Source organism: Ambystoma mexicanum, chromosome 1q (assembly GCF_040938575.1).
Source record: "Ambystoma mexicanum isolate Mex_15411 chromosome 1q, UKY_AmexF1_1, whole genome shotgun sequence".
Taxonomy (NCBI): domain Eukaryota; kingdom Metazoa; phylum Chordata; class Amphibia; order Caudata; family Ambystomatidae; genus Ambystoma; species Ambystoma mexicanum.
The window spans coordinates 506061620-506082470 of NC_090922.1; the positions used below are offsets into that span (position 1 = coordinate 506061620).

Sequence of the window (20851 nt, forward strand, 5' to 3'; positions counted from 1 at the left end):
TTCATGGTCAAGACTTCCTTAAATATGTCCCTCATGTTGCATATCCTAATGCTTATCCCCAGTCACTGAATGTCCCCATCTCCCCCAAGGAAATATATAAAGCTATTAAAGATCTCAAAAAAGGTAAAGCCTCTGGCCCAGATGGTTTCCCTATTGATTTTTCTACCCACTCAATTATCTATTGGTAGCCAAACTTAATGAACGCTTCCCTCGTTTTATTGTGGAAAACAAAGCACACTGTTCCTACTTGGAAGCTATGACAATAGTATTCCATAAGCTCAATAAAGATCCTGAACTTCCTCTAAATTATAGGCCAATTTACTGCATCAACACAGATTGTAAAATCCTTGCTAAGATTTTAGCTAATAGGCTCTTTCCTTTTTTACCTAATTTACTTTAAAATTATCCGGTTGGATACATCAAGGGTAGACTGTTGTCCTCTAACAGACTATTTTAAAATGTCTTAGGCTCAATCCACAACTCCAAAAATCCCTGTGCTGTTGTGGCCCTAGATGTGGAAAAAAGCATTTGATAGGGTAAAATGGGACTACATGTTTGAAACCCTCAACTGGCATGGTATTGACACCCCTTTTCTCTCCATGATTAGAGTACTATACTCTAATCCTTAAACAGCCATTTTTATTTATGGACAAATGTCATCATACGTCCCTTATTCAGAGGTACACGCCAAGGGTGCTCTCTTTCTCTTTTATCTTAGTTTTAGAACCCTTCTTAGAGGCAATTAGACAGGATAAAAATATACTGGGTGTTCACTGTGGTGGACTATAGGTCAAAACAGCGGCGTATGCTGATGTATTTCAGATTGCGAAGAATCCAGATATTAGTGCATAATACCTCTTAGACATTTCAAAATTCTCACTTTTTTCAGGCTATAAATTAAATGCAGGTCCATTGGAAATGTTACCCCTCAACATACATTGTCCCAAACATAATACTCAAACTTTAGGCATGAAATGGTGTCCCAATGGCATTAAATATCTTGATATTCATGTTCCACATCCATCAAAGATATTAGTAAACAGAATACTGGGGTTCTACTGTCAAGAATTAAGGAGTTAAACTCATGCCCCCGCCCCCTTTATGTATCGTGGTGCGATTGTTTGGAATCTATTAAAATGATGATCTCTCAAATTATTATGCATCTTCTTTATATGTTACGAATTCCCTGTTCTCTTCTTTCTTCAAGTCTATAGATTCCTGTTTGGTTACATTACTGTGGGGAAAAAGGGAAGAATGCCTCTATGCAAACTTTAAAAATCATGTGCTTATGGTGGAGTGGGATTTCCAGATTTAAAAAAAATACCATTTGGCTATTGTTATGAGGCAGACACAGTTGTGGTTTACTCATGTGGAATCTAATAATATGCCTAATTGGTTGCTTACAGAGAGAGCTATGGTTTCCCCTTTAACTCTTGCTGATTGGGTACAACGTTCATTCATGAACTGTTTTTTTTCTGCCACCTTTTGCTGAAAATGTTTTGCTGAAAGAAAACATTGAAAAATATGTTGTATGGAGGGCATATAAGGGTGGTGTGTAGGGAGACCACAAAATAAAAAAAAGAAATTTGATGATTTTTTTTCAGCAAAACATTTTTGGCAAAAAGTGTCACAATTTTTTTTTTTTTTACGATGAATGAACATAGAACTGCTGATTGTTACATTATCCAGGGTAAAAACAGATTCATAAATTTCATCAGTATTAGCCTATCTGCCAACTTTCTTAGAACCTTCACGTTTCCTTCTGTTTCAAAATCCTCTCATTTTATCTCACCATATATTTGGGTGAATCCATTAATAAAAGTTAATGGAAGGTCTATTTTATGGAAACCATGGCTGTCTCTGGGCATTAAGTATATTAATCAGGTTTTTGTACAGGGAGCTCCAGTCACTTTTAATGAATTTGCTACTAACTTCCATATACCGTCTCCTATATTTCCAAAGTTACCACGTCTGCCAACCTGCTTCAAACCCTATACTTTTTACATCATAGAGCTTTTATCACTCCTCTATCGCTCTTTAAATGTAAAGAAGCTCAGGGCTCATTTAAACATATGTTTGTTTAATGCATTGATGTTAAACTGTTTTGGGAAAGTGTGTGGAACACATTCACGCTTATTTTTAATTTACAAGATTTTTGTTCTGAATTTCTTTTCCTAGGCAGCGTAATACTATATGATGTTTTAGACAACAAAGCTTGCTATTTGTTTGACTTCCTTATTTTAGTGGCAATCCGGCTAACTGGAAAAATAATTGTGGTGGAACTCCATTTTAAAATACATAGGATGGAAAGATGTAAATCCTCTTCTCGCTCTCTACTCTTAAAGCATGAGTTGAAGTGGCATCTTATCTAGCAGAGCCCCCAATTAATAATCAAATGAAGTTCTATGCACGATACCTCTGCACTTTTTTACCCTCCCCTTCCTCCCTTTCGTGGAGGTTTGTCTTTCTTTTCCTTTCATTTTCGTTTAGTATGTTGTTACATATATTCCAAATTCTACGTTTTCCATACATTGATTTTATATGTATACGCAGTATTAATATAGTTGATATCCTAACCAGGATTGTTAAAATTTCTCATCATATTTTTGTCTTGCTGAATTCGCTGTAATTATTAGATGCCTTGTATGCTTTTGGCTTTAAATAAAAATATGTATTTAAAAAAATCAATAGAACATTTAGAGGCAATTGAAATAGCACAGCACACGGCCACAGCCGAACAGTCCTCGTGATGAGAGGCATGTGAAGTAGTTGGAATCATCTCCCAGGTAGAGCAGACCATGTCGCTAGATTGGCCCTTTTCCGCAGTAGAAACATCCACACTGATTTCCGAAACTGCTGGGTTATCTGGCAAGGCTTTCCAGGCTCCCAAAATTGTACACACTGGCGGCCTCCTTCCCTACGCCACAGATCTGAAATCTGCACCCCGAGGCAGTAGCGTAAGAAATGGGCTGAAGAGCGAGAGAGAAAAGCAGGGGACATCATTTTCAATTCAGGTTTTTACCCCACGATTGCTACTTTCCTTTTCCCTACACAACAATGCTATCCTGTACTGCACTTCAGACTAGTCCGAAAAATATCTGCCTGAATGACCCCAAACACCTAGGGTAAATTTACAAAAAACGAGTTTTATTTAATCTCAGCAGGGATGACTCCGTCATTCACACTTCTGAGCTCCATCAAATTGGGAACACTTCGTCGGTTACTAACAATCACGCATGTTGCTGAATTATACTTATTTTTGGCAATCCGAGATTTTCCAGAAATTCCATGTGGCTTAGAGATTTCCAAGCTGTGCCTCAGGTGGCTCTTCCTTGGCACCGCAGACAAGAGGACGACTCGCGAGGTATGCGAGAAAGAATCACTCACCGGTTGGGAAGAAAATCAGGATGTAGAGGGTCCCCAGGGCCGCCTTCATCCTGGGGCCAGGTCCCTGGGTCGCCAGACAGCACGGTCCCCAAGTGCCCCTCAGACGTGCAGCAGCCCGCTTGCCTCCCTCTCCGCCATTGAGTGCGCAACTAGACAGTCGGGGAGCCCGCGAGATATTTTTTTCCCTTTGCTAAGCGTGAGAAAGGTCAAAAATGTGTAGCACGTCAAACCTGCTCGTCAGCTCAGCTCGCCACTCGTACACTTCGGCCCGCCTCGCACAAAGTGACGAAATGCGCCAGCCCTCGCGAAGGTGAGCTCCGCGGCCGCCCAAAAATGGAAAGGGATATGACGTCAGTGCACGCCCACGCGCTTCCTGGAAAATGGGGTGCCTGTTCCGGTGCTGCCCTGTAACCGGGGAGACTGCAGGCCGTGCTCTCGTAGCAAGGTTCAGTGAAGGGCGACATGGACCCCATGCACCGTGTACCTGCCGGTCACTGGGATGTGAGTATTGCACGTGGCTGTCCTGCACCCTACAAGTCCTGTTTAGCCGAGGGATGTGTGGATCCATGTGTGACATGCCTCATCAAATGTCTCAGCACAGATATTTCAAAACAAAAGGTTTACTCAACTACGTGTGCACAGGGCCGGCCCTAGAATGTGTGCGGCCAAGTGCTGGAAATTAACTGCGGGGTCCCTTAATTTGCATGAAGTAACATCACAGGAGGTGCCACAGGATAATGACCACTATGTATGTAGCATACATGTCAACCCTCCCGATTTAGGCAGGAGACTCCTGACTTTTCTGTGAGAAATATTGACTTCTCTCACTTCTCCTGCCTAAAATAATTCCAGCGCCAATACATTTCTATGGGAAAAGGTATGTCTCCCGATTTTTCTCTCTCAAAACTCCCTCTAAGGTGCCTCTGAATGTTGGCATGTATAATGTAGGCAACAGCGTTAACATTTATATATGTATATATCACCCATTGTCAAGTTTCAATAATGTAAATGGTGCTGCTAGTAACTTCTATTCGTATTCTCCGGTCTGGGATTACAGGATTGGTGGATAGATGCCTTCCTGGGTTGCCCACGTTGCCAAGAGCATATTATCCCCGAAGTGTTGGAGGGGGACATGCCTAACATGTGCTGGGGCTAGTGAGAGTGCTGTCACAGTCTGTGAAACTTCAATGTTACAAGCAGTTAACTCTTCTTCAAATCTCAACCACACACTTAAGGACTGCTACGAGAATGAGCTGCCTCCTGTCCTCTCCTACGCTTCCAATCACCCCCCTGACATGCAAGCACTAACCTCCCATCACGATTTCAATTGCCTAAAAATGTATGTATATGAAGGCAGGTGCTATCAGTGAAATGCTTTATGTTAGTAATTGCAGGGCCTTCATGAACAGCGAAGCCCAGGAGCCGTTTAAAGTACGTGGGCCTCATTAGGAGGCTGGCAGTAGCCGGCTGCCGTTTGTATTTATTTTTCTCCTGAGCCCAGGAATGGGCAATTACCCGGTCATTACAGGGCTCAAAGGGAATGGGGAAGCCAGATGCACGGTGCATCCGACATGCTGTGCTCGCGGGTGCCGCTCTGACCGCCAGGTCTGACTTGGCGGGTAGAAAGGCACCCGCGAGCACAACTCGTAGTTTGCCGGTCCGGGAACTATGGTACCAGCAAGCTTACCGGTACCGTAGTTCCCGGACCGGCAAATTTATAATGAGACCCTGTGTCTTGTTCTGTACGGCCAGGGGTCTGTGGGTCAGCCGGGTTGAGTCAACATAGCCCAACATTTTGGGGCAGAGGCTAGAGCCCGGGCTTCACAATGGTGTCACTGCATTTTTTTTATAGTCTGAGTCTCGCCGTGCGCTGCCCACTCGCTCTATACCCCATGGCCCCCCATGCTTGCACTTAAGTGCAGCTTTCAAAGGCTGGCTCCAGGATGTGTCGGGATATGCTCACCTGCAAACATCCAAGCTAAAATCAGTATGTTTTCAGAAACATTTCTGCACACAGAAGCCATGAACAAGTCTGATGAGCATAGATGCCCAGTTGCCCTTAAATGCAGAGCAAATCATTCAGTGATTGATTAGGGCTTTCCCAACAGTGCTTTGGTATAGTGCTCACAGCAAATTGACATCATGTAGGAGCTTCATTACACGCTCATCTCCACGAATAAGATCAAGCTGACATTTTGCGATAGAAGAAACGATTTTTCCTCCAAACTGTACTAGATTGGGACTTGTTCTTATTGAGAAGAGCATGACATTCCAGAGGAGAGAACCAGTATGTGAAAATCTGTTGCTACCTTTGAAGAAGAGGTGGCTTTTTGGGGACATCAATGAAAGTGAAGTTGAACGACAGCGGCTCGGTTGCCATGGCTTGTTTCCCCCTCGTCTTAGAGTATGTGTAAAACAGATTACCTTCAATTTGATCCTAGCTTCCATATCAACTCAATGGAGGCCATTAAGTGGGAAACATAGATTCCCATTTTCTCTTTTGCCGGTATGCAGCTGCAGAGTTTGGAACTCTCTGCAGTCTTGTGCTGGATTGGCTTGCTTAGGTATAGCGGCTGCAGTCATTTAGTCATGGTTGATAATGGTAATAAAATGGCAGTCATGTGTGCTGCGATAAATGAAGAGGTTTCTTTCTGTATTACTGGGACCTGATGTTTGAAGGAGTTCACTACACAGTGTTGACAAGTGAGAGAGCAAGTCTAGAAGAAGCATTTGGTTTCTTGCTTTCTCAGATTTACTGATGGTACTTCCAAAAGGATGGGCGCCGAAAGGGACGAGAGGAGATCAAAGGTGTAGGATAAAAGAAGTTCTGTTTCAAATCATTCCGTTTTAGAAAACAACATTACATTCCCTATTTTGTAGAGTGGTGTTAATAAAGCATTCTGAGCTTTTGGGAGTTTAAGGTGTTTTTTTTTACACCAGAAAGCAGATTTATGGCATGTCTGCACTCTGATTAAAAAGCTCAAAAAGGAACATTTGCTGGAGGAGGGCAAATATTTTAGGCAGCTAACTGATGCTTTGCATGTGCTTTCAAAATGCAAATTAACCTTTGCACTTCTTAACACATTAAAAACGCGTTGTCCAAAACAATGGTCTCTTAAATAGGCCATAACTTGTAAATCGCAACTGCTTTAAATCCTCTGCTTTAGGAAAGAAAGTGATCAGCTATGCCTATTGGGCCTCTGGGAGTGGGGTATTTGTCTCCCCAGAGTCGCAGCAGGAGGTTGAGATGTGACAAGTTGCTTCACAGGACACACAACAAGGGATCTCAGCCTCAAGGTAGAACAGCCGCATTTCAAAAAGATATTCCACAACACCGGTAAGCTTCCCCATCATCATGCATGCTGAAGCGTGGGCCGCTGGGTGCACTGCAGGACACTGCAGCAGAAAGTGTATCTACTCTGAGCACACGGCCCGCGCTGCAACCTGCAAAAAGAGGAAGTCAATAGCACCCTCTGCGCAGGGCCCCATCAGGCATTGCCAAGTGCAGCCGCACCTACTGCAAGCGCCTAGCGCTGGCCCTGCATGTGCAAATATGCGCAACAAAACCTACATTTCGTGGGTGGCTAACTGGTGATGGGAGGTGCCACTTCATTAAATGGGCATGGCAAACTTGGAGGCTACACCTCCACTGTTCTACCACCAATGTCTGATGTAGGGACCAACTATCAAACAGTAAATTTTAAAGCGCAATTATGCAGGCGATTGAAGACTTTCTTGAAAGTAGCAGCTTTAAAGTTTTACTGCGTTTTTTCACGTACATTTTTCTGCACAAATACAGTAAAACTTTAACACCTCCAGTTTTGGGAAAGGCTCCCCTGACCTCTCTGCCCAACAAAATGCAATTGCGCACATCCAGGGGTGCACCTAGGAAAACATTTAGGCGGGGGCTAACCCTTCAAATGCGAGAGATGACAGTGACATTTTCATTCGCGCTGTAAAGGACGGCAGGGGAGGGTGGTTTAAAAACGTTACAGCTCTGCGCAGCTTGCCACCGCCAGGGGCACAACTGAGAATGCTATCTACCATGGCAGTTTGCTGCCTTCTTATTTCCCTAGAAACCACTGAGGCCAGGCCGTTTGGTCTCTGGGTGTTTTGGGACCAGCCCCAGATTGGCCAGCATCGCCCCACTCCCCTCACCCCATTTTCCTCCCTGATGGGACTTCCTAGATTGTTATGCCGGGACAGATCCCCTTTGATTCCCAGGTGCCCTGATTGTGTGTCGCTGGTGGATGGGGGGGTGAAAGGCTGGGGCCCCTTGTGCTGCCAAAAGATTCTAAAGACCCCTTTTATTCATCCCTTGCTGCAGGCGCCTTATCAGCTCCTGAATTTGCCCTGCTTGTTACCCCACTGCTTATAGCCTTGGACATCTACCTTCCTGTGTCTGTGGCCACTTCGGGTCCAAGGACAAATGACTTTGCTGTTAACAAAGACCGCGCACGGAAGTCCCGCCCTACAGCTCCCATTTCTGGGTGTTGGGGGCTGGAGCCCGATTAGCTCAATGACGTTGCACGCCTGCGCGCAGCATTGTGGGTTTCTTCAGCAAACTATTTCCAACCATTGATGTATTTTGCCACCTGTTCAGGGTGCAGTGCTTAGCCATTCAAGCCTCGGATAATTACACCAATCCTGCAATTGCACACATTGGCCCTCATTACAAGTTTGCCGGTCTGTAAACAACGGTGCCGGTAAGCTTACCGGCACCATAGTTTTGGGACTGGCAAACTACAAGTCTGTGGGCGGGTGCCGTTCCGCCCCCCCCGGGTCAGACCTGGCGGGTGGAATGGCACCCGCCCGCAGTCTTTCCGTTATTAACGGTGCCGGTGCTTCCGTGGTCCCCGTTCCCAATCGGGATCAACATTTTACCAGTGCCTGACTTATTGGACTGCCGGGGCTGTAATGCCCTGGTGATTCAGGCAAGTCAGGCGGCAGTAGATCATTACGGGTCGGTACCTGACGGTTTTACTGGCACAGTTCCATCAGACCCATAATGCGGGCCATTGTCTGACCTTCGAAATAATGCTGCAAGACCAGAAATCGTAGTGAACGGAAACAATCGGAAATGTTGTACCACAACTTTTATTTTTCACTGTTAACAGTTCCACTACATTTTACAACAATTTTCACCATTCCAAAACTAGATTATTAAGCTAAAGCATCCCTCTTCATTTAGCCAGCATATAGCAATTACAGCTTACCTTAAATCTGTTTGACTGTACATTTAGACCGCCTATTAGTGAGGGGAAGATGGAGAAGGTCCTGCTAACACTACGAGGAAGTCTCTCCTCACACCTCACCTCCGTCTGATTTTTGAAAACCCTGTCAACTTGTTATCTTCGATTAAATGCTCCAACTTTATGGCTGATAAAGGTCCAGGCCATTTGCAACGGATGCTATTTTAAAGTCAGGTGGCAGTGTAGGATGTGCGGCTTCATTCCACTGGACAAGTGTGAAGTTATAATGGAAGCCCAAGTGACTGGCCATTTGGACTGATTAAATGCACTGAATGAAACTTAATAGCACAATTAAGGTGGATCAAATCTGATTGGCTTCTGGATGTAAAGAAAGTGATCATATCCAAGCTGCTTGCAGGAATCTACTGTGGCCTCCCGTAGGAAATAAAGCTTACATTTCTCTGCATCATCTTCCAATGCATCCATGTCACATATTACACCTACTTTAAGGATAGTATTACACAGTATATCTCAAGATGGAACCTTTGGTCCATCAGATATCACAGACTATGCATCCATAGGACTCTGTCAGATCAGGGTTGTAAGAGGTTAAGTCTGGGGCCCTGGCTTTGGAATAAATTACCTAATTCTATTACTGACAGCACTTTTAGGCCTCTGTTGAAGAAGCATCTGTTCAGGTAGGTGTTGGTTATGGGTTCCAGTGGAGTTAAGATCAGCAAGTAGAGCCATTATATAAATGTTTGAACTGAATGACCAGCTGAGGGAAAAACATGAAAACCAATGCAGGGGGAATCCCTTTTTCTTACCCGTTCCATCCGCTTGGCTGTCATGCTGCCTCGACGCATGTATATATTTTCCACAACTGGCCCACCGCAGATCCAATTCTATGTCAAGATTGGAGGCTCCCATTATGCTTCTCTTTCTTTTATTCGACAATAAAGAAAAAAGCTCAGCAGCAAGATATTTGTGCACCAAATGTGCCATGAGTAATGTGCAGAAAACAGGTGCACCAAATATATATAATAAGAATAACAATATAACAGTAACATCATAACATAAAAGGTAAGAGTCTCTGAAGAAACTACATTTCCCAGGGAGCTTAGCTCCAGTTCATTTAGAGGCCATCAACACGTGACCTAGTCCACCCATAGTAGTTCAGATCCCCTGCATAAACAGTCCTAAACATGATGACGCTTCCTCTTTCTTTGCTGCTCACAGCAAGAGATAAGTACTTCATGTTTAGCACTGCTTACATCATGATTTTATAATTTAAAAGATAACGTTGCAAAATTTCATAATATATGTTTACTGCATGGTTATAGACTTATACGAATTTTACTTTCAATATTTATTTTAAAAAAAATAAAATTAAAAAAAATAATTTGTACTTTTATGTTGAGCTCCGACGCCAGTCCTCTGGCCTCGGAGACCGCTTAATGTGAAGCTCTGCTTCACACGGTCACAGCTGATCAGCCGTTATTTAATCTGCTCGTCGAGCGGATCCCTCAGCGTACTCGCGCCGGCTTACCCGCAGCTTCGTTGCGCTCCTGAAGCACTGGGAGTCGGGCGCGGCCTAGCCGGAGCACGCTGCACTGCCTGCAGGCCGCCAGGGGAGCTCCTGCTCTCCTGGTCCTTTCCTCTACATTCCGGCGCTCGAGCGCGCGTGCCCGTTATAATATAACGGTTTCTTGAAGCTCGAGAACCAGAATCTTTCCTCAGAAAAGAACGAGTGTTTCTTCTCGCGGGTTTTTTCACCGCGGATAGATCAAAGAAATCTCCTATTCAGCATATTAAGAACAATTACAAAGCTTAACTGAAATAAGATTACTGGGCAGTGAGAGAAGGCGTTCAGAAGCCCAGAAAAGAAAAAAAAAAAAATAAGTGAGTAAGGTGCATTTATTTTATAATGGCAGAACAGTACTCGCCTCAATCAGATCAGGCTTGGTCTGAGGCTGAGGGAGATCACTGTTACATAGATGAAGTGGCAATGGCTAATAGTTTACAGAAGGTTCTGGGATCCTAAAGCTGTAACAGATATGCTCATTCCCATACAAAATCGCCTAGACACTATGGAGGAGCATTTCAGAGGGACCTCCCCTCCTGGGAGGAAGAGAACACAGAAAAGGAAGCACCTTACCGAAGGGGGATGTACACCGGCTCGCAAGAGTAAAAGCTCTACGACCCCCCCGTGCCAGCCTTCTAATGTCACAGCTGCCGTAACAGACGCCTTCTCAAGGCTTAAGGTAACCCCTTCCCATCAACCCTCTTACCCCGAGGACGAAATCAGTGGAAATAGACCCTCAAGCCCGGAGGGATATGGACAGGGCTCCGAAGAAGAAGGTCATAATAAGAATGTCTACGGCGCTGATCTTTCTCACTCCTCTTCAGATGAGGAATTTCATTTTGAGGATTCAAAACCCTCCGTGTCAGGGATTGCGGCAGACCCCATCCCTAAAGACACAACTGGGACCAAACCTTCTACTGAAGGTACATTTACCCCGGGAGACTTATTACACCCCAGGTCCACCGACTGGGATCCATCTTCCAAGACATCGAGTTACATCTACCTTAGGCTGCGCAAGCCATTCGATAAAGAAGTTCGGGCCAGACTACATGCTGAATGTCCACAACCAGACATTGCGGATAAAGTAGCTCTGACTCCAGAGCTTGATTCTAAAATGATTACCTTTCTGGGTAAAAACGTTAAAGACCCCAGGAAGGGTATTGAACGCGCCTGGAAGGCCTGCCAGGATAAAGTACTGGACATAGCAGGTCCACTAGCAAAAATCTCCGATCTTGCGAATGCAGCCATCACCTCATCGGACCCCATCGACCCAGTGATACTGTCCGGTTGGGTCCAGAGGGCTATTTGCCTCTTGGGCAACGCCAGTTGCGCCATCTCAACAGAGCGACGGAAAGGCATCCTATACAAAATAGATGCCAAATTAACCGAACTGGCAGACACAGAATCCGGCCCAACTGCGCAAGGCCAGCTTTTCGGAGATGCTTTTATGAAAGAGATGACAACATTCGTCAGGACATTCACGGCGTTGGACAAAGCACAGTCTTCTATAAAAAGAGTATTTGCAACCAAGGTTTTCTCCAGGGCCGGACGAGGAAGAGGTCGCTCTTCCGGCCGTTACGTCTTCGACAAGAGACCTCAACAATCCCGAGGTCAGCATAATTCCTGGCAAGAACGCCCCGACACTTTCGTCCCCTCAAGAGCTGGACCTTCATATCAATTGTCTATAGCTTCTTGCAGGTTCTTTTGCAGTGCGCTCTTTTGCCAAAGACAAAGCGAGTTGCTGTATTTTACTAAAGATAGACAATATCTCAGCGGCAAAATACATCAACCATCTCGGCGGCACCAAGTCGAGACCCCTAGCAGAATTAGCCAAGGACTTCTGGCATTTCTGTCTGGATCACCAGATTTCAGTTACAGCGGAGTACCTTCCCGGCCTGATGTTCTCAAGTATATGTAAGCAATACCCACCCACCTTGCTGATTTTATAGGCACAAGACATCATGATATTATTATAAAAATTCCCCCCGGAGGCGAGGGCCCCATCCTCTGGGTTCGATTAAGCAACTTTGGTCAGATGTTCTAGGATAAGGGTATTAAATCTCTTAACCGTATTCTTATTCCAATTGACCGCTCTCCCTCGTTTTGTAGTTGAGAGACCCATATAATCTGGTCTTACTTGAAAACCCGGGAGAGCCATAGTCAGAGTAAAGAGTAAAGGAGTGTGGTCACCCAAATCAATGTCTATGTGGGTCAAGTTACCACAGACTTGCTTCCATCCATTAGAGACGTAAAAAAATAAATCCTAGAACTATTAGGGCCCCTCTTGCAGGTATGTTTGGGTAGATTTGAGTTAATGGGGTGATCCAACATACCTAATCCCAAGTCTCTAAAAGTTTATCCCATCGTATCCCTCTGCTAAGATTAGGATGAAGCACCTTAGTGGTAGCCCACCTATCATTCCACATAGTACCTCTGCGCAAAGAGAATTAAAGTCTCCTCCCATCACAATACGATCGCCGAAGCCCTTCTTATACCAGTCTCCCAGAATCTCTCCAAGAATCTCTTCCACTTTCTCAAAAGGTATTTTCAGAGGATTCCAGTAAAGGTTCAGCAAGAGGATTGTATCAAGTCAATTTGCGGGAATAATGCAATAACTTGAAGCCAGTAACCACTATAAATCACTCTACATTGGAGCCCCAAATTACAATCAATAGCAACGGTCAAACCACCACTAGGCCTGCCTGCTTATACCCCTAGAAGCCGGGTAAGAAAAAGTATAGAAACCTTCCATATGGATTTCGTTAAGCATCAAAGTTTCTTGAAATAGATAAATGCGTGGGAGAGTATAAGTTGCATGCTTACTCAAAAATGTATTCAGGTTTTTACCCCCACATGAATCCCATGAGATGATCCCAATATCAATACTGTCGGGGACAGCCTGATCCCTGTCTAAGGGTCTCAAGGGTTTTAAGAGCTGGCTTTACCCAGGACCAATCCTGACCATTATTTAATAGACTAGAAATCAAAGTCAGCACCGGTTCAGAATTTATAAGTGGATGAGAAACCGAGTGTATAATTTGTTCCGCTGGAGCGTTAGTAGGTTCCTTGTATGACAGGAAGCTATCAGCCTCTTCAGCATTAGCTAAGGTTAACAGGCCAAAACCCAAGGACTCAATATTTTTTTCTTGTGCACGAACCATATCGGCTGCCATCCCGAATGGAAACTGCTTACCTTTCGGTGTTTGTTATGTCCTGGGAGAGCTATAGCATCTATATCGTCAGTTGTTATAGATCGGAGTAGTGGTATTTTTTTTAAAGATGTTTAGTAGATTAGTTCTGTTCAAATTAGCCACTGGATCTGCCTTGTTGTTATTAATCCAACCGATGATCTTCCCTGTGTTATTCGTCGAGGTTGGCTGTTTAGATACTGGCTGCTCCTTGTCGTTTGGTATAAGTAGTTTAGCTGTCAGTTTCTCCTGTGTATTCACGGCCAGTGTATTTATTAAACTCTTGGGTGTATTGTTAGAGATTAGTCCACTTTGGTTGTTAGCCATTGGCTGTATCCTGCTAATCAATGATGCACTAAGTGGAATATCGGGGACCAATAATTGTGGGCTCAACACTGGTAGTATACTCAATTGATGTGAGCCTGTGGAAATTCTAGCATGTTTGGTGCTAACTATTTTCCCAAAGGCTGTCATCTTAGTTTGCTTTGTTTGTGGGCGATCTTGTCCTGCCCTAAATTGATTTCCATCTCTAGTATCAGGGTTTATATTTTCTTCTCCACCTGTCGGCATGTGTTCCTTGGTACCTTCCCCCAATCCAACCCCTCAACATTAGTGGGAACTCTACCACTACAGCTACCACTTGGTTGCTCTTCTTGAGCTTGTATATTTCTAATAGCCTTAAGATTAGAATTCCTCCCCATAATTTTAGTTTTTTTCAACATCTTGGCTCCTTTTTTTGTTTTTTTCCGCTTACGAATAGGCGGCTGGGGTACCTCATTAATATCATGATTAGATATATTGAGAGGTGATTCTCTCTGTCTTTGAGGTCTGGGAGAAACCAGAATTTCCTCATCTAATTGACACAGTGTTTTCTTAGTATAATTGGTTGTCTGTTTACACTTTACCCCCTTTTTCGGTGGAGTCTGGTGAACAACAATAGAGTATTCACTACTAATGTTGAAAAGCACCCCCTCATTAGTGGGTTCCATAATAGGATCCCGGTCGCCTCCCCATTCCCTATTGTTGCCATTGCATCTAAAAGTGGGGAAGGACTATCGGGAGCACTCGATCTATCTCGTTGCTCATTATTCTCCACACTCTCCCCCCCCGGGCATGGGGTTTCTTCATCTCTTACCCCTCTATAGGAAGGGGCTGGCCGTTCCCCTGAAATCATGAATTCCAACAGTGTGGTACTTTTTGCATCCATAGTGGTCAGCCTAATGTTTTGTTCCTCCCTTAGTTTGATTAGTCTCTTTGGTATTTTGGTTGTTCTTCGTCTTACCTTCCACAAGACCTTCTAAAAAGGCCAATCGTACAGTTAATTCATTAAAAGCTGATTGTTGTCCCACCAGGGATCCACCCAGAGTTTCGTGTCTCACCCAAGATTTTAAGGGCCAAATTCAAAAAAATGTGCAGGTTAGATAGAAGTGGGAAGAGATAGTCTCCTACACCCCTGTTAGTGGGTGAAAGATGTTCATGTCTGCCCATGGATGTGGATCGATTATCTGGTATCTCCTAGTCGGGTTCGGTGGGTCTATCACCCTCCCCACCTTCTGTTTGGGTGTTACCATCTTTCACACTAATAAGTGGATTCGCTATCTCTTGGGCCGGTATTATGGGGTCATTGATCTTACCCCCTAAATGGTCCCCAATGGTTTTATTTTCTGAAATTTCGGATACTTCTCGAGCTGATGCCCCCTCTGACAGACTCCTCAAGCCCTTCCGATTAGGAAGTGAAAACCCTATCGGCATCTCTAGATCAATAATTTCTTTCAGGAGGTCCCAAGTAGCGTCCGCCATTTGCATAAAAGAGTCATCCATGTCTGTCTTCATCACCCCCTCCCTGATTACGTTTTTGGTGGCATGGGGTTGAAATCCCTCTAGATCGATCCCCCAAACTAATGCGTTTTGGTGGATTCCACAAATTGGAGCTTGGCGCCATGTCCTGGTTGGTGTTCCCAAATATGAACACCGCCAGAGAATGGTGAGTGATAAGGTTCTTTTCAGGTAAATGCCTCTCCTTACCACTTTCTATCGCTCAACCATTAAAGGAATCAAAAAATGGACGTCATTTTGCTTTCATTTTTTCCCTTAGGTCTGCCTCCTGAAGTGGGGTAGATGCATGAAAGCGGACCACCCTTTTAGTGCCCAGCATACTTTCCTGTAGACATTCGGCGTAGAACCCAATTTTTCTAAATGTTTATGTTGATCCGTAGGCATGGACTCCATCTCACTCCCCTTTGTAGAGTTCTCACCCCCTTCATAGTTTAAGTCTTCAGGTGTACACGCGGGGAGATCCTCTACCATAGGGGCTTTTATCCCCCCCTCAACCCCCCGGTGTTAACACCTGTTGTGCTTCTGTCACCTTAATCTCTTGTATCTCTACGGATCCAAAACCACTTCTCAGCGTCGGCATTATTAAATGGAGGGGCAGTTGGGAGTAAGAATAAATAGGAGAGGAAAAGAAGAAAAAAAAGTACTCTAACAAGCTCAGCCGGAAATATAGAGCTAGGATTAAAGTATTTTATAAAACCCTCAATTTGAAAACATGCAAATGTAAAGTGAAATAAGAACACAAGGATTATAAAAAGATGAAAGAAAACTTTGCACAATCAATGGCCAACGGATAAATTAATGTCCCCAAGTGGAGAGCACACCTCGCAGCCCCTAGGGTGATACTTTCCTTAAATAAGTGTGGGACAAAGTTCATTTGTAGGTCAAATTTTGCACTTGCATCATGTGAAAGAAAAATACAATGTATAAATATGTATATAAATTATTTGCCGTCCTGGGAATGCCCGATAGCTTGAGGAGCAGCCTTAGGCCGTCTCTCCCCCCCCAGTGACCAGCAAAGAAGTTCAAGTTAAAAGTTTCCTCCAATATGGAGGTTAAATGGAGCAATACGTGTCCCAATGGCTCACAAAACAACAATGTCCTGCTTGTCATGTAGAGTGAACGGGCTCAGCAAATGGCGGGATGAAAGAGAGCACCTCCGCAGTCTCCCAGCAATCAGGTTTCATCGCAGTTTGTGTTCGTGTTAGCAGTTACCCCCTGCCTTCATGCCAACGCTGCTTCAAAATACAGATGACAGTTCTGGTCTCGTATTCTGGCGAACTGGCAGTCTTTGCACTTCCAAGGGCAGGAAACGATGCTAGGAGTAGCAGTCAAAAGGCTATAGTCCCGCCTATACTGCCTCCCAACAGTCACAAACAGCAAATTCAAAAGCACTTCACTCCTGCAGGGCTTAATGCTGCAAGGGCGATGTCAGCAACTTTATATATTACTTCCTGGAAGGGCGTGTACACAGTCCTTAAAGGTGCAGCACACAAAAGGACTCCAACATGTATCACAAACGAAAAGTCGCCGCCGCAATACAGCCACAAACAGCAAATTCAAAGCCCTTCATTCCTGCATGGCTTAACGCCGCAAGGGCGACGTCAGAAACTTTATATATTACTTCCTGGAAGGGGTGTGTACACAGTCCTTAAAGGTACAGCACACAAAAGGACTCCAACGTGTATTGCAAACGAAAAGTCGCCGCCGCAATACAGCCACGAACAGCAAATTCAAAAGCCCTTCAGCCCGGCCTGATATTGTGAATAATGATATAACTGTTTTTTTCAAAATAGCTTCTGTCTGACAAAATGTTGAATTAAAACACTTCTTTGATTAAATCAAAGTGTTACGATTGTGTTCATATAATGTGTGTCCTGAATATACCTGAAAAGTAAAATTCAATTTGATTCTTAGATTGTCTCAAAAAACAGATCCATATCAAATAATTTGAGGTCTGTCATCCTGGTAGGAACATCTGTTGTGTTTTTTCAGCAAACAGCACAAGTAGCAGAGACTGGAAGCTGTAGGGACCCAGTTACAAGGGCTGAGGCTGAGTGATGCAGGCAATCAGGACAAGAAACGGGTAAATTGCTGCAGGGTGCTGCACAAAAGCAAGTAGCAAACACACTGACAGAAGGAAGATGGTGCAGGACAAAACCTGCAAGGCAAGGCTTTAAGATTGGAGCAAGGCAACACAGGAGCAGGGAAGAGTCACAGGCAAAACAAAAGGCAGAAGTCAGCAAGGCAAAGAGAGATTCCAAATGGGTCACAGCTGCACGAGGTTCAGAACGCAATCCAAGAAAAAGGAAGTTTGAGGGCGTGCAGCTTTTAAGCATTGTTAGCATGGTCGAAAGCCAGGGTGTAGCTGCATGATTGGGCTGAACGCAAGCAGTCACTGGCATGGACCTTTGGAGAGGATCCAGTGCTGACAAACACCAGAAGTTTTTGTATGGAAACAAAAGCATAATAATTGCTGTGGCATTTGGAATGTTGCAGTCCATTGAAAGGAGTTGGTTTGCTTCCAGTTACAGTGAAACCAGTGTGCATGCAACTCAGATTCCAAAAGAGTTTCTGGATTTGGCTGACATGTTTTCCAGGTATCTTCCAGGTGAATTATAGGAATTAAAATCCATGTTTTGGGAAATACAGATTTATCGAAGGATGTTAAATAATGATTCAGGGTCTTCTCTGGATATGGTAGACAACACCTTGCAGGATGCAGAGATGGGACAGTCATATGGCAACACTCATACTCATCTTAGTAAAGACAAAATAATGGAGAACACTAAGAATTATTATTTGAACCCTGATATTCATGCCAAGAAGGAAAGAACAGTAGAACAGTAAATAACCTAGAGAATCATTACTGGTGCCTTAATACTAATCCCCGTAAGACCAAAGGGGTGGCGAGAAGCAAGAATCATTAATGGCACTATCATACTCAAACCAGTAAAACCAAAGAGGGGAAGAAAAGTGAGAATCATTATTGGAATATTCATACTCGTCCCAGTGAGATTAAAGAGGTGGAAAAAAGTGAGCATCATTACTGGAACATTCATACTCCTCCCAATAAGATTAAAGAGTGGAGACAAGTGAGAATCAGTATTGGAACCCTCACACTAGTTCCAATAACTGTCAAGTGGAAAAGCAAAGAGATAACCTTTTTGGGAGCGTCTCTAACTGGCCCAGCCAGGGAAAACAGTGGACATTGTGTAAAGAACAACTAAAAAGTGTGATAAAGGGAGAGGAAGAATAATAATCCCAGAAGGGAAGCGAAGGTGTCAAATACCTGATTGAGATATTGAAGAGCTCTATTACTGAACTGTATGAACTGAGCAAAGTAGTTGCCAAGCACTACCCGCAAATAAGTTACTAAAGTGACTGTGCTGGGAAGAAGACCACAGGAGAAGGCTGCCATTCCCATGTGCCTTAGTTGATTTTGATAGTGATAGGGAGAGGATAGATTAGCTTTGGACAGAGGACAGATCTTCTTTTTGGACTCACTAACGACTGACAAGCACCCTAATTAGTTTGTGTTAGGCAGGGGAAACCCATAGTTTTGGGATAGTCAGGGTTTCAACCATTTCATTTATTTAATAAAGTCCTTAAAATGGAAGATACACATCTCTGTCCTTCTTCTGGCCACCATAGCCCCTACTCCATCTACCCATCCGATCAGTTCCTTCTGCCCATTTCCAATTCAACTTCCACTTACTGAAGCTCTTCCCCCTCCTACCTCATTTGTTTGCCACTATCTGCACCAGTTATCCCCATCTACATTTTCTTCTGTAATCTGCTCTACTCTTCCTATTGATATTTTCTCTACTCTCTCCCCTGACCTAGCCATCTCTAATCTGAATAGCAATCTGTCCTCTACCCTGGACTCTCCTTACTCACTAACATCTTATTTCCCAACTCAAACACCCCCCAGCCTTAGCTTTCCTCTAACCTTTGCTCTCTTTGTTCCTCTCTATGTCAAGCAGAGTGCTGTTGGAAAAAAAACCTTGATCTCATAACAACTTTCTACACCTGTCTGCTCTCCACTCCTCATATGGTACCTCTCTTCTTAGTGCCAAAAAACGTTGCCTTACTTACCACTTCCCTTTCACACCACCCCACTGTTTATTTCAACTAACAAATACACTACTCTCGCCTCCCCCACCTGATCCATCCACCTCATCTATGTTCTCTGTAGCCCATTTTGCAGATGACTTTATCTCTTAAGTCTCCACTCTCAGTTCCTCCATCCCTCTCAATGCCCTCTCTTCGTCTCCCCTCCTTCCTGTCAACCATCATCCCCCTGTCCTTGTCATGCCGTTTGCAAGAAGGAGTCCCTGGCGTCTAGAAAACCGATGGCGCCTCCTCCGCCATTAGAATGTTCCACCCTGACTTTTCACTTCCTGTTGTATCGCTCTAGTCTTTTCTGCCTCTCTATCCTCTGTTTCCGTATTTAACCACGCCTCCTTGCTTGGTTCAGTGCGTTGCGTAACGCTCCGTACCTCCCTCTCTGTGCCTTGTTTTTCTACCGTGCCTACTTTCGCTATCTTACCAGTCCCAGTCCGGTGCCTCCTCTTCCTTCCCACGTTATTTTTGTCTTTTTCTTCCCGCGGTCGGAAGTACCTTGTTTTCTTGTACCTTCTTTGCTTTTACTTTCCCTCTGTTTACTTTGTATCCTTCTTCTAGTCTACCGCCCTTTCTCTCGGCTCCTCGGCCCCTCCCTCTCTTGCTCTCACCCTGTCCTCATACCTGTTTTTCGGGTGTCATTTTTCTCCTCTTACCTGACTTCCTTTTCTGTCTTGGCTTCTGTCCTTATCCAGTTTTTGGCTTTTTTGTCGCCCTGCTTACGAACCGGATTTCCTTCTCTTTGGCATCCCGATCTGCCGGTGTTCACGGACACAGCATCCAACTCCTTCCATCACGTGATCATTGTTACGGTCACGAGGTCCTTCACGTACCTGGAACCACAATACACCTGGATACAGCTACTCTGCAACAAGTCTCAACATTCAAGAGAGGTTTATTTGAGCATCCGCTTTTTTCCTCTCTTCGTTGCTTCTTCGGGAGAGGGTCCCCTGCATCCCTGTTCTACCAGGGAGACAGGGTGGCTTCTTACTGCAGAAGGCCTTTTCTCTTCACTAAAAGGAAAACATCAAGGAGAAAGGGGCGAAGGGACAAGTCATCCTCAGAAGATTCAGGTGAGGAGGAGTGGGTTCAGGATAAAGACAGTTCTAGTTCCGAAGAAACCTGTGACAAGTTTGACAACCATGACAGTCCTATCCCCATTTTTCCCCTTTTCTCCTCTTATTGGTGTAAACAGTACCCTATTTCTTTCTCGTGCTCACCCTACTGCTTCCTTGCTTTCCCTATTCCCACTTCTGTAGGCCCTCATACCTACTACCACTGGTACTGATGTGATTTCTATTGCCTCTACCTCCAGAGCCTACCCTTCACCCCAGGAGAGTGTCAATGACCCTTCCAGCAGTGGCTGTTGTAGGAATAGGGGTAGGGAAAAGCATGTACAACATCACCATGCAACTGAAAAGAGAGCAGGCAACAACCCTTCAGTAGGCGGCTTCTCTCAATTGCCAACACAGGAGAGGTTTACCAATGTCACACATATTTGTATTGATTGTCCACTTCTCACATCACCCAGTAACCCTTCA

At 44.4% G+C, this 20851-nt stretch overlaps 1 protein-coding gene and 1 long non-coding RNA gene across 3 annotated transcripts in view; one reads left to right on the forward strand and one right to left on the reverse strand.

Moving 5' to 3' along the window:
* Positions 1-3719, reverse strand: part of PLAUR (plasminogen activator, urokinase receptor) — a 247383-nt gene extending 243664 nt beyond the window's left edge. The window contains exon 1 of one of the 2 annotated variants that reach the window (XM_069640871.1): positions 3618-3719. Coding sequence is in view for 1 of the 2 variants with exons in the window: in XM_069640870.1 (XP_069496971.1) it covers positions 3388-3436 (49 nt within the window). In the remaining variant the exon portion in view is untranslated. Of the gene's footprint in view, positions 1-3387 lie in introns of both variants that reach the window. The other variant, XM_069640870.1, reaches the window with a different exon arrangement.
* A 31-nt stretch (positions 3720-3750) lies between these two features.
* Positions 3751-20851, forward strand: part of LOC138529949 (uncharacterized) — a 137685-nt gene continuing 120584 nt past the window's right edge. The window contains exon 1 of the long non-coding RNA XR_011284845.1: positions 3751-3888. This is a non-coding gene — a long non-coding RNA (uncharacterized lncRNA). The remainder of the gene's footprint in view (positions 3889-20851) is intronic.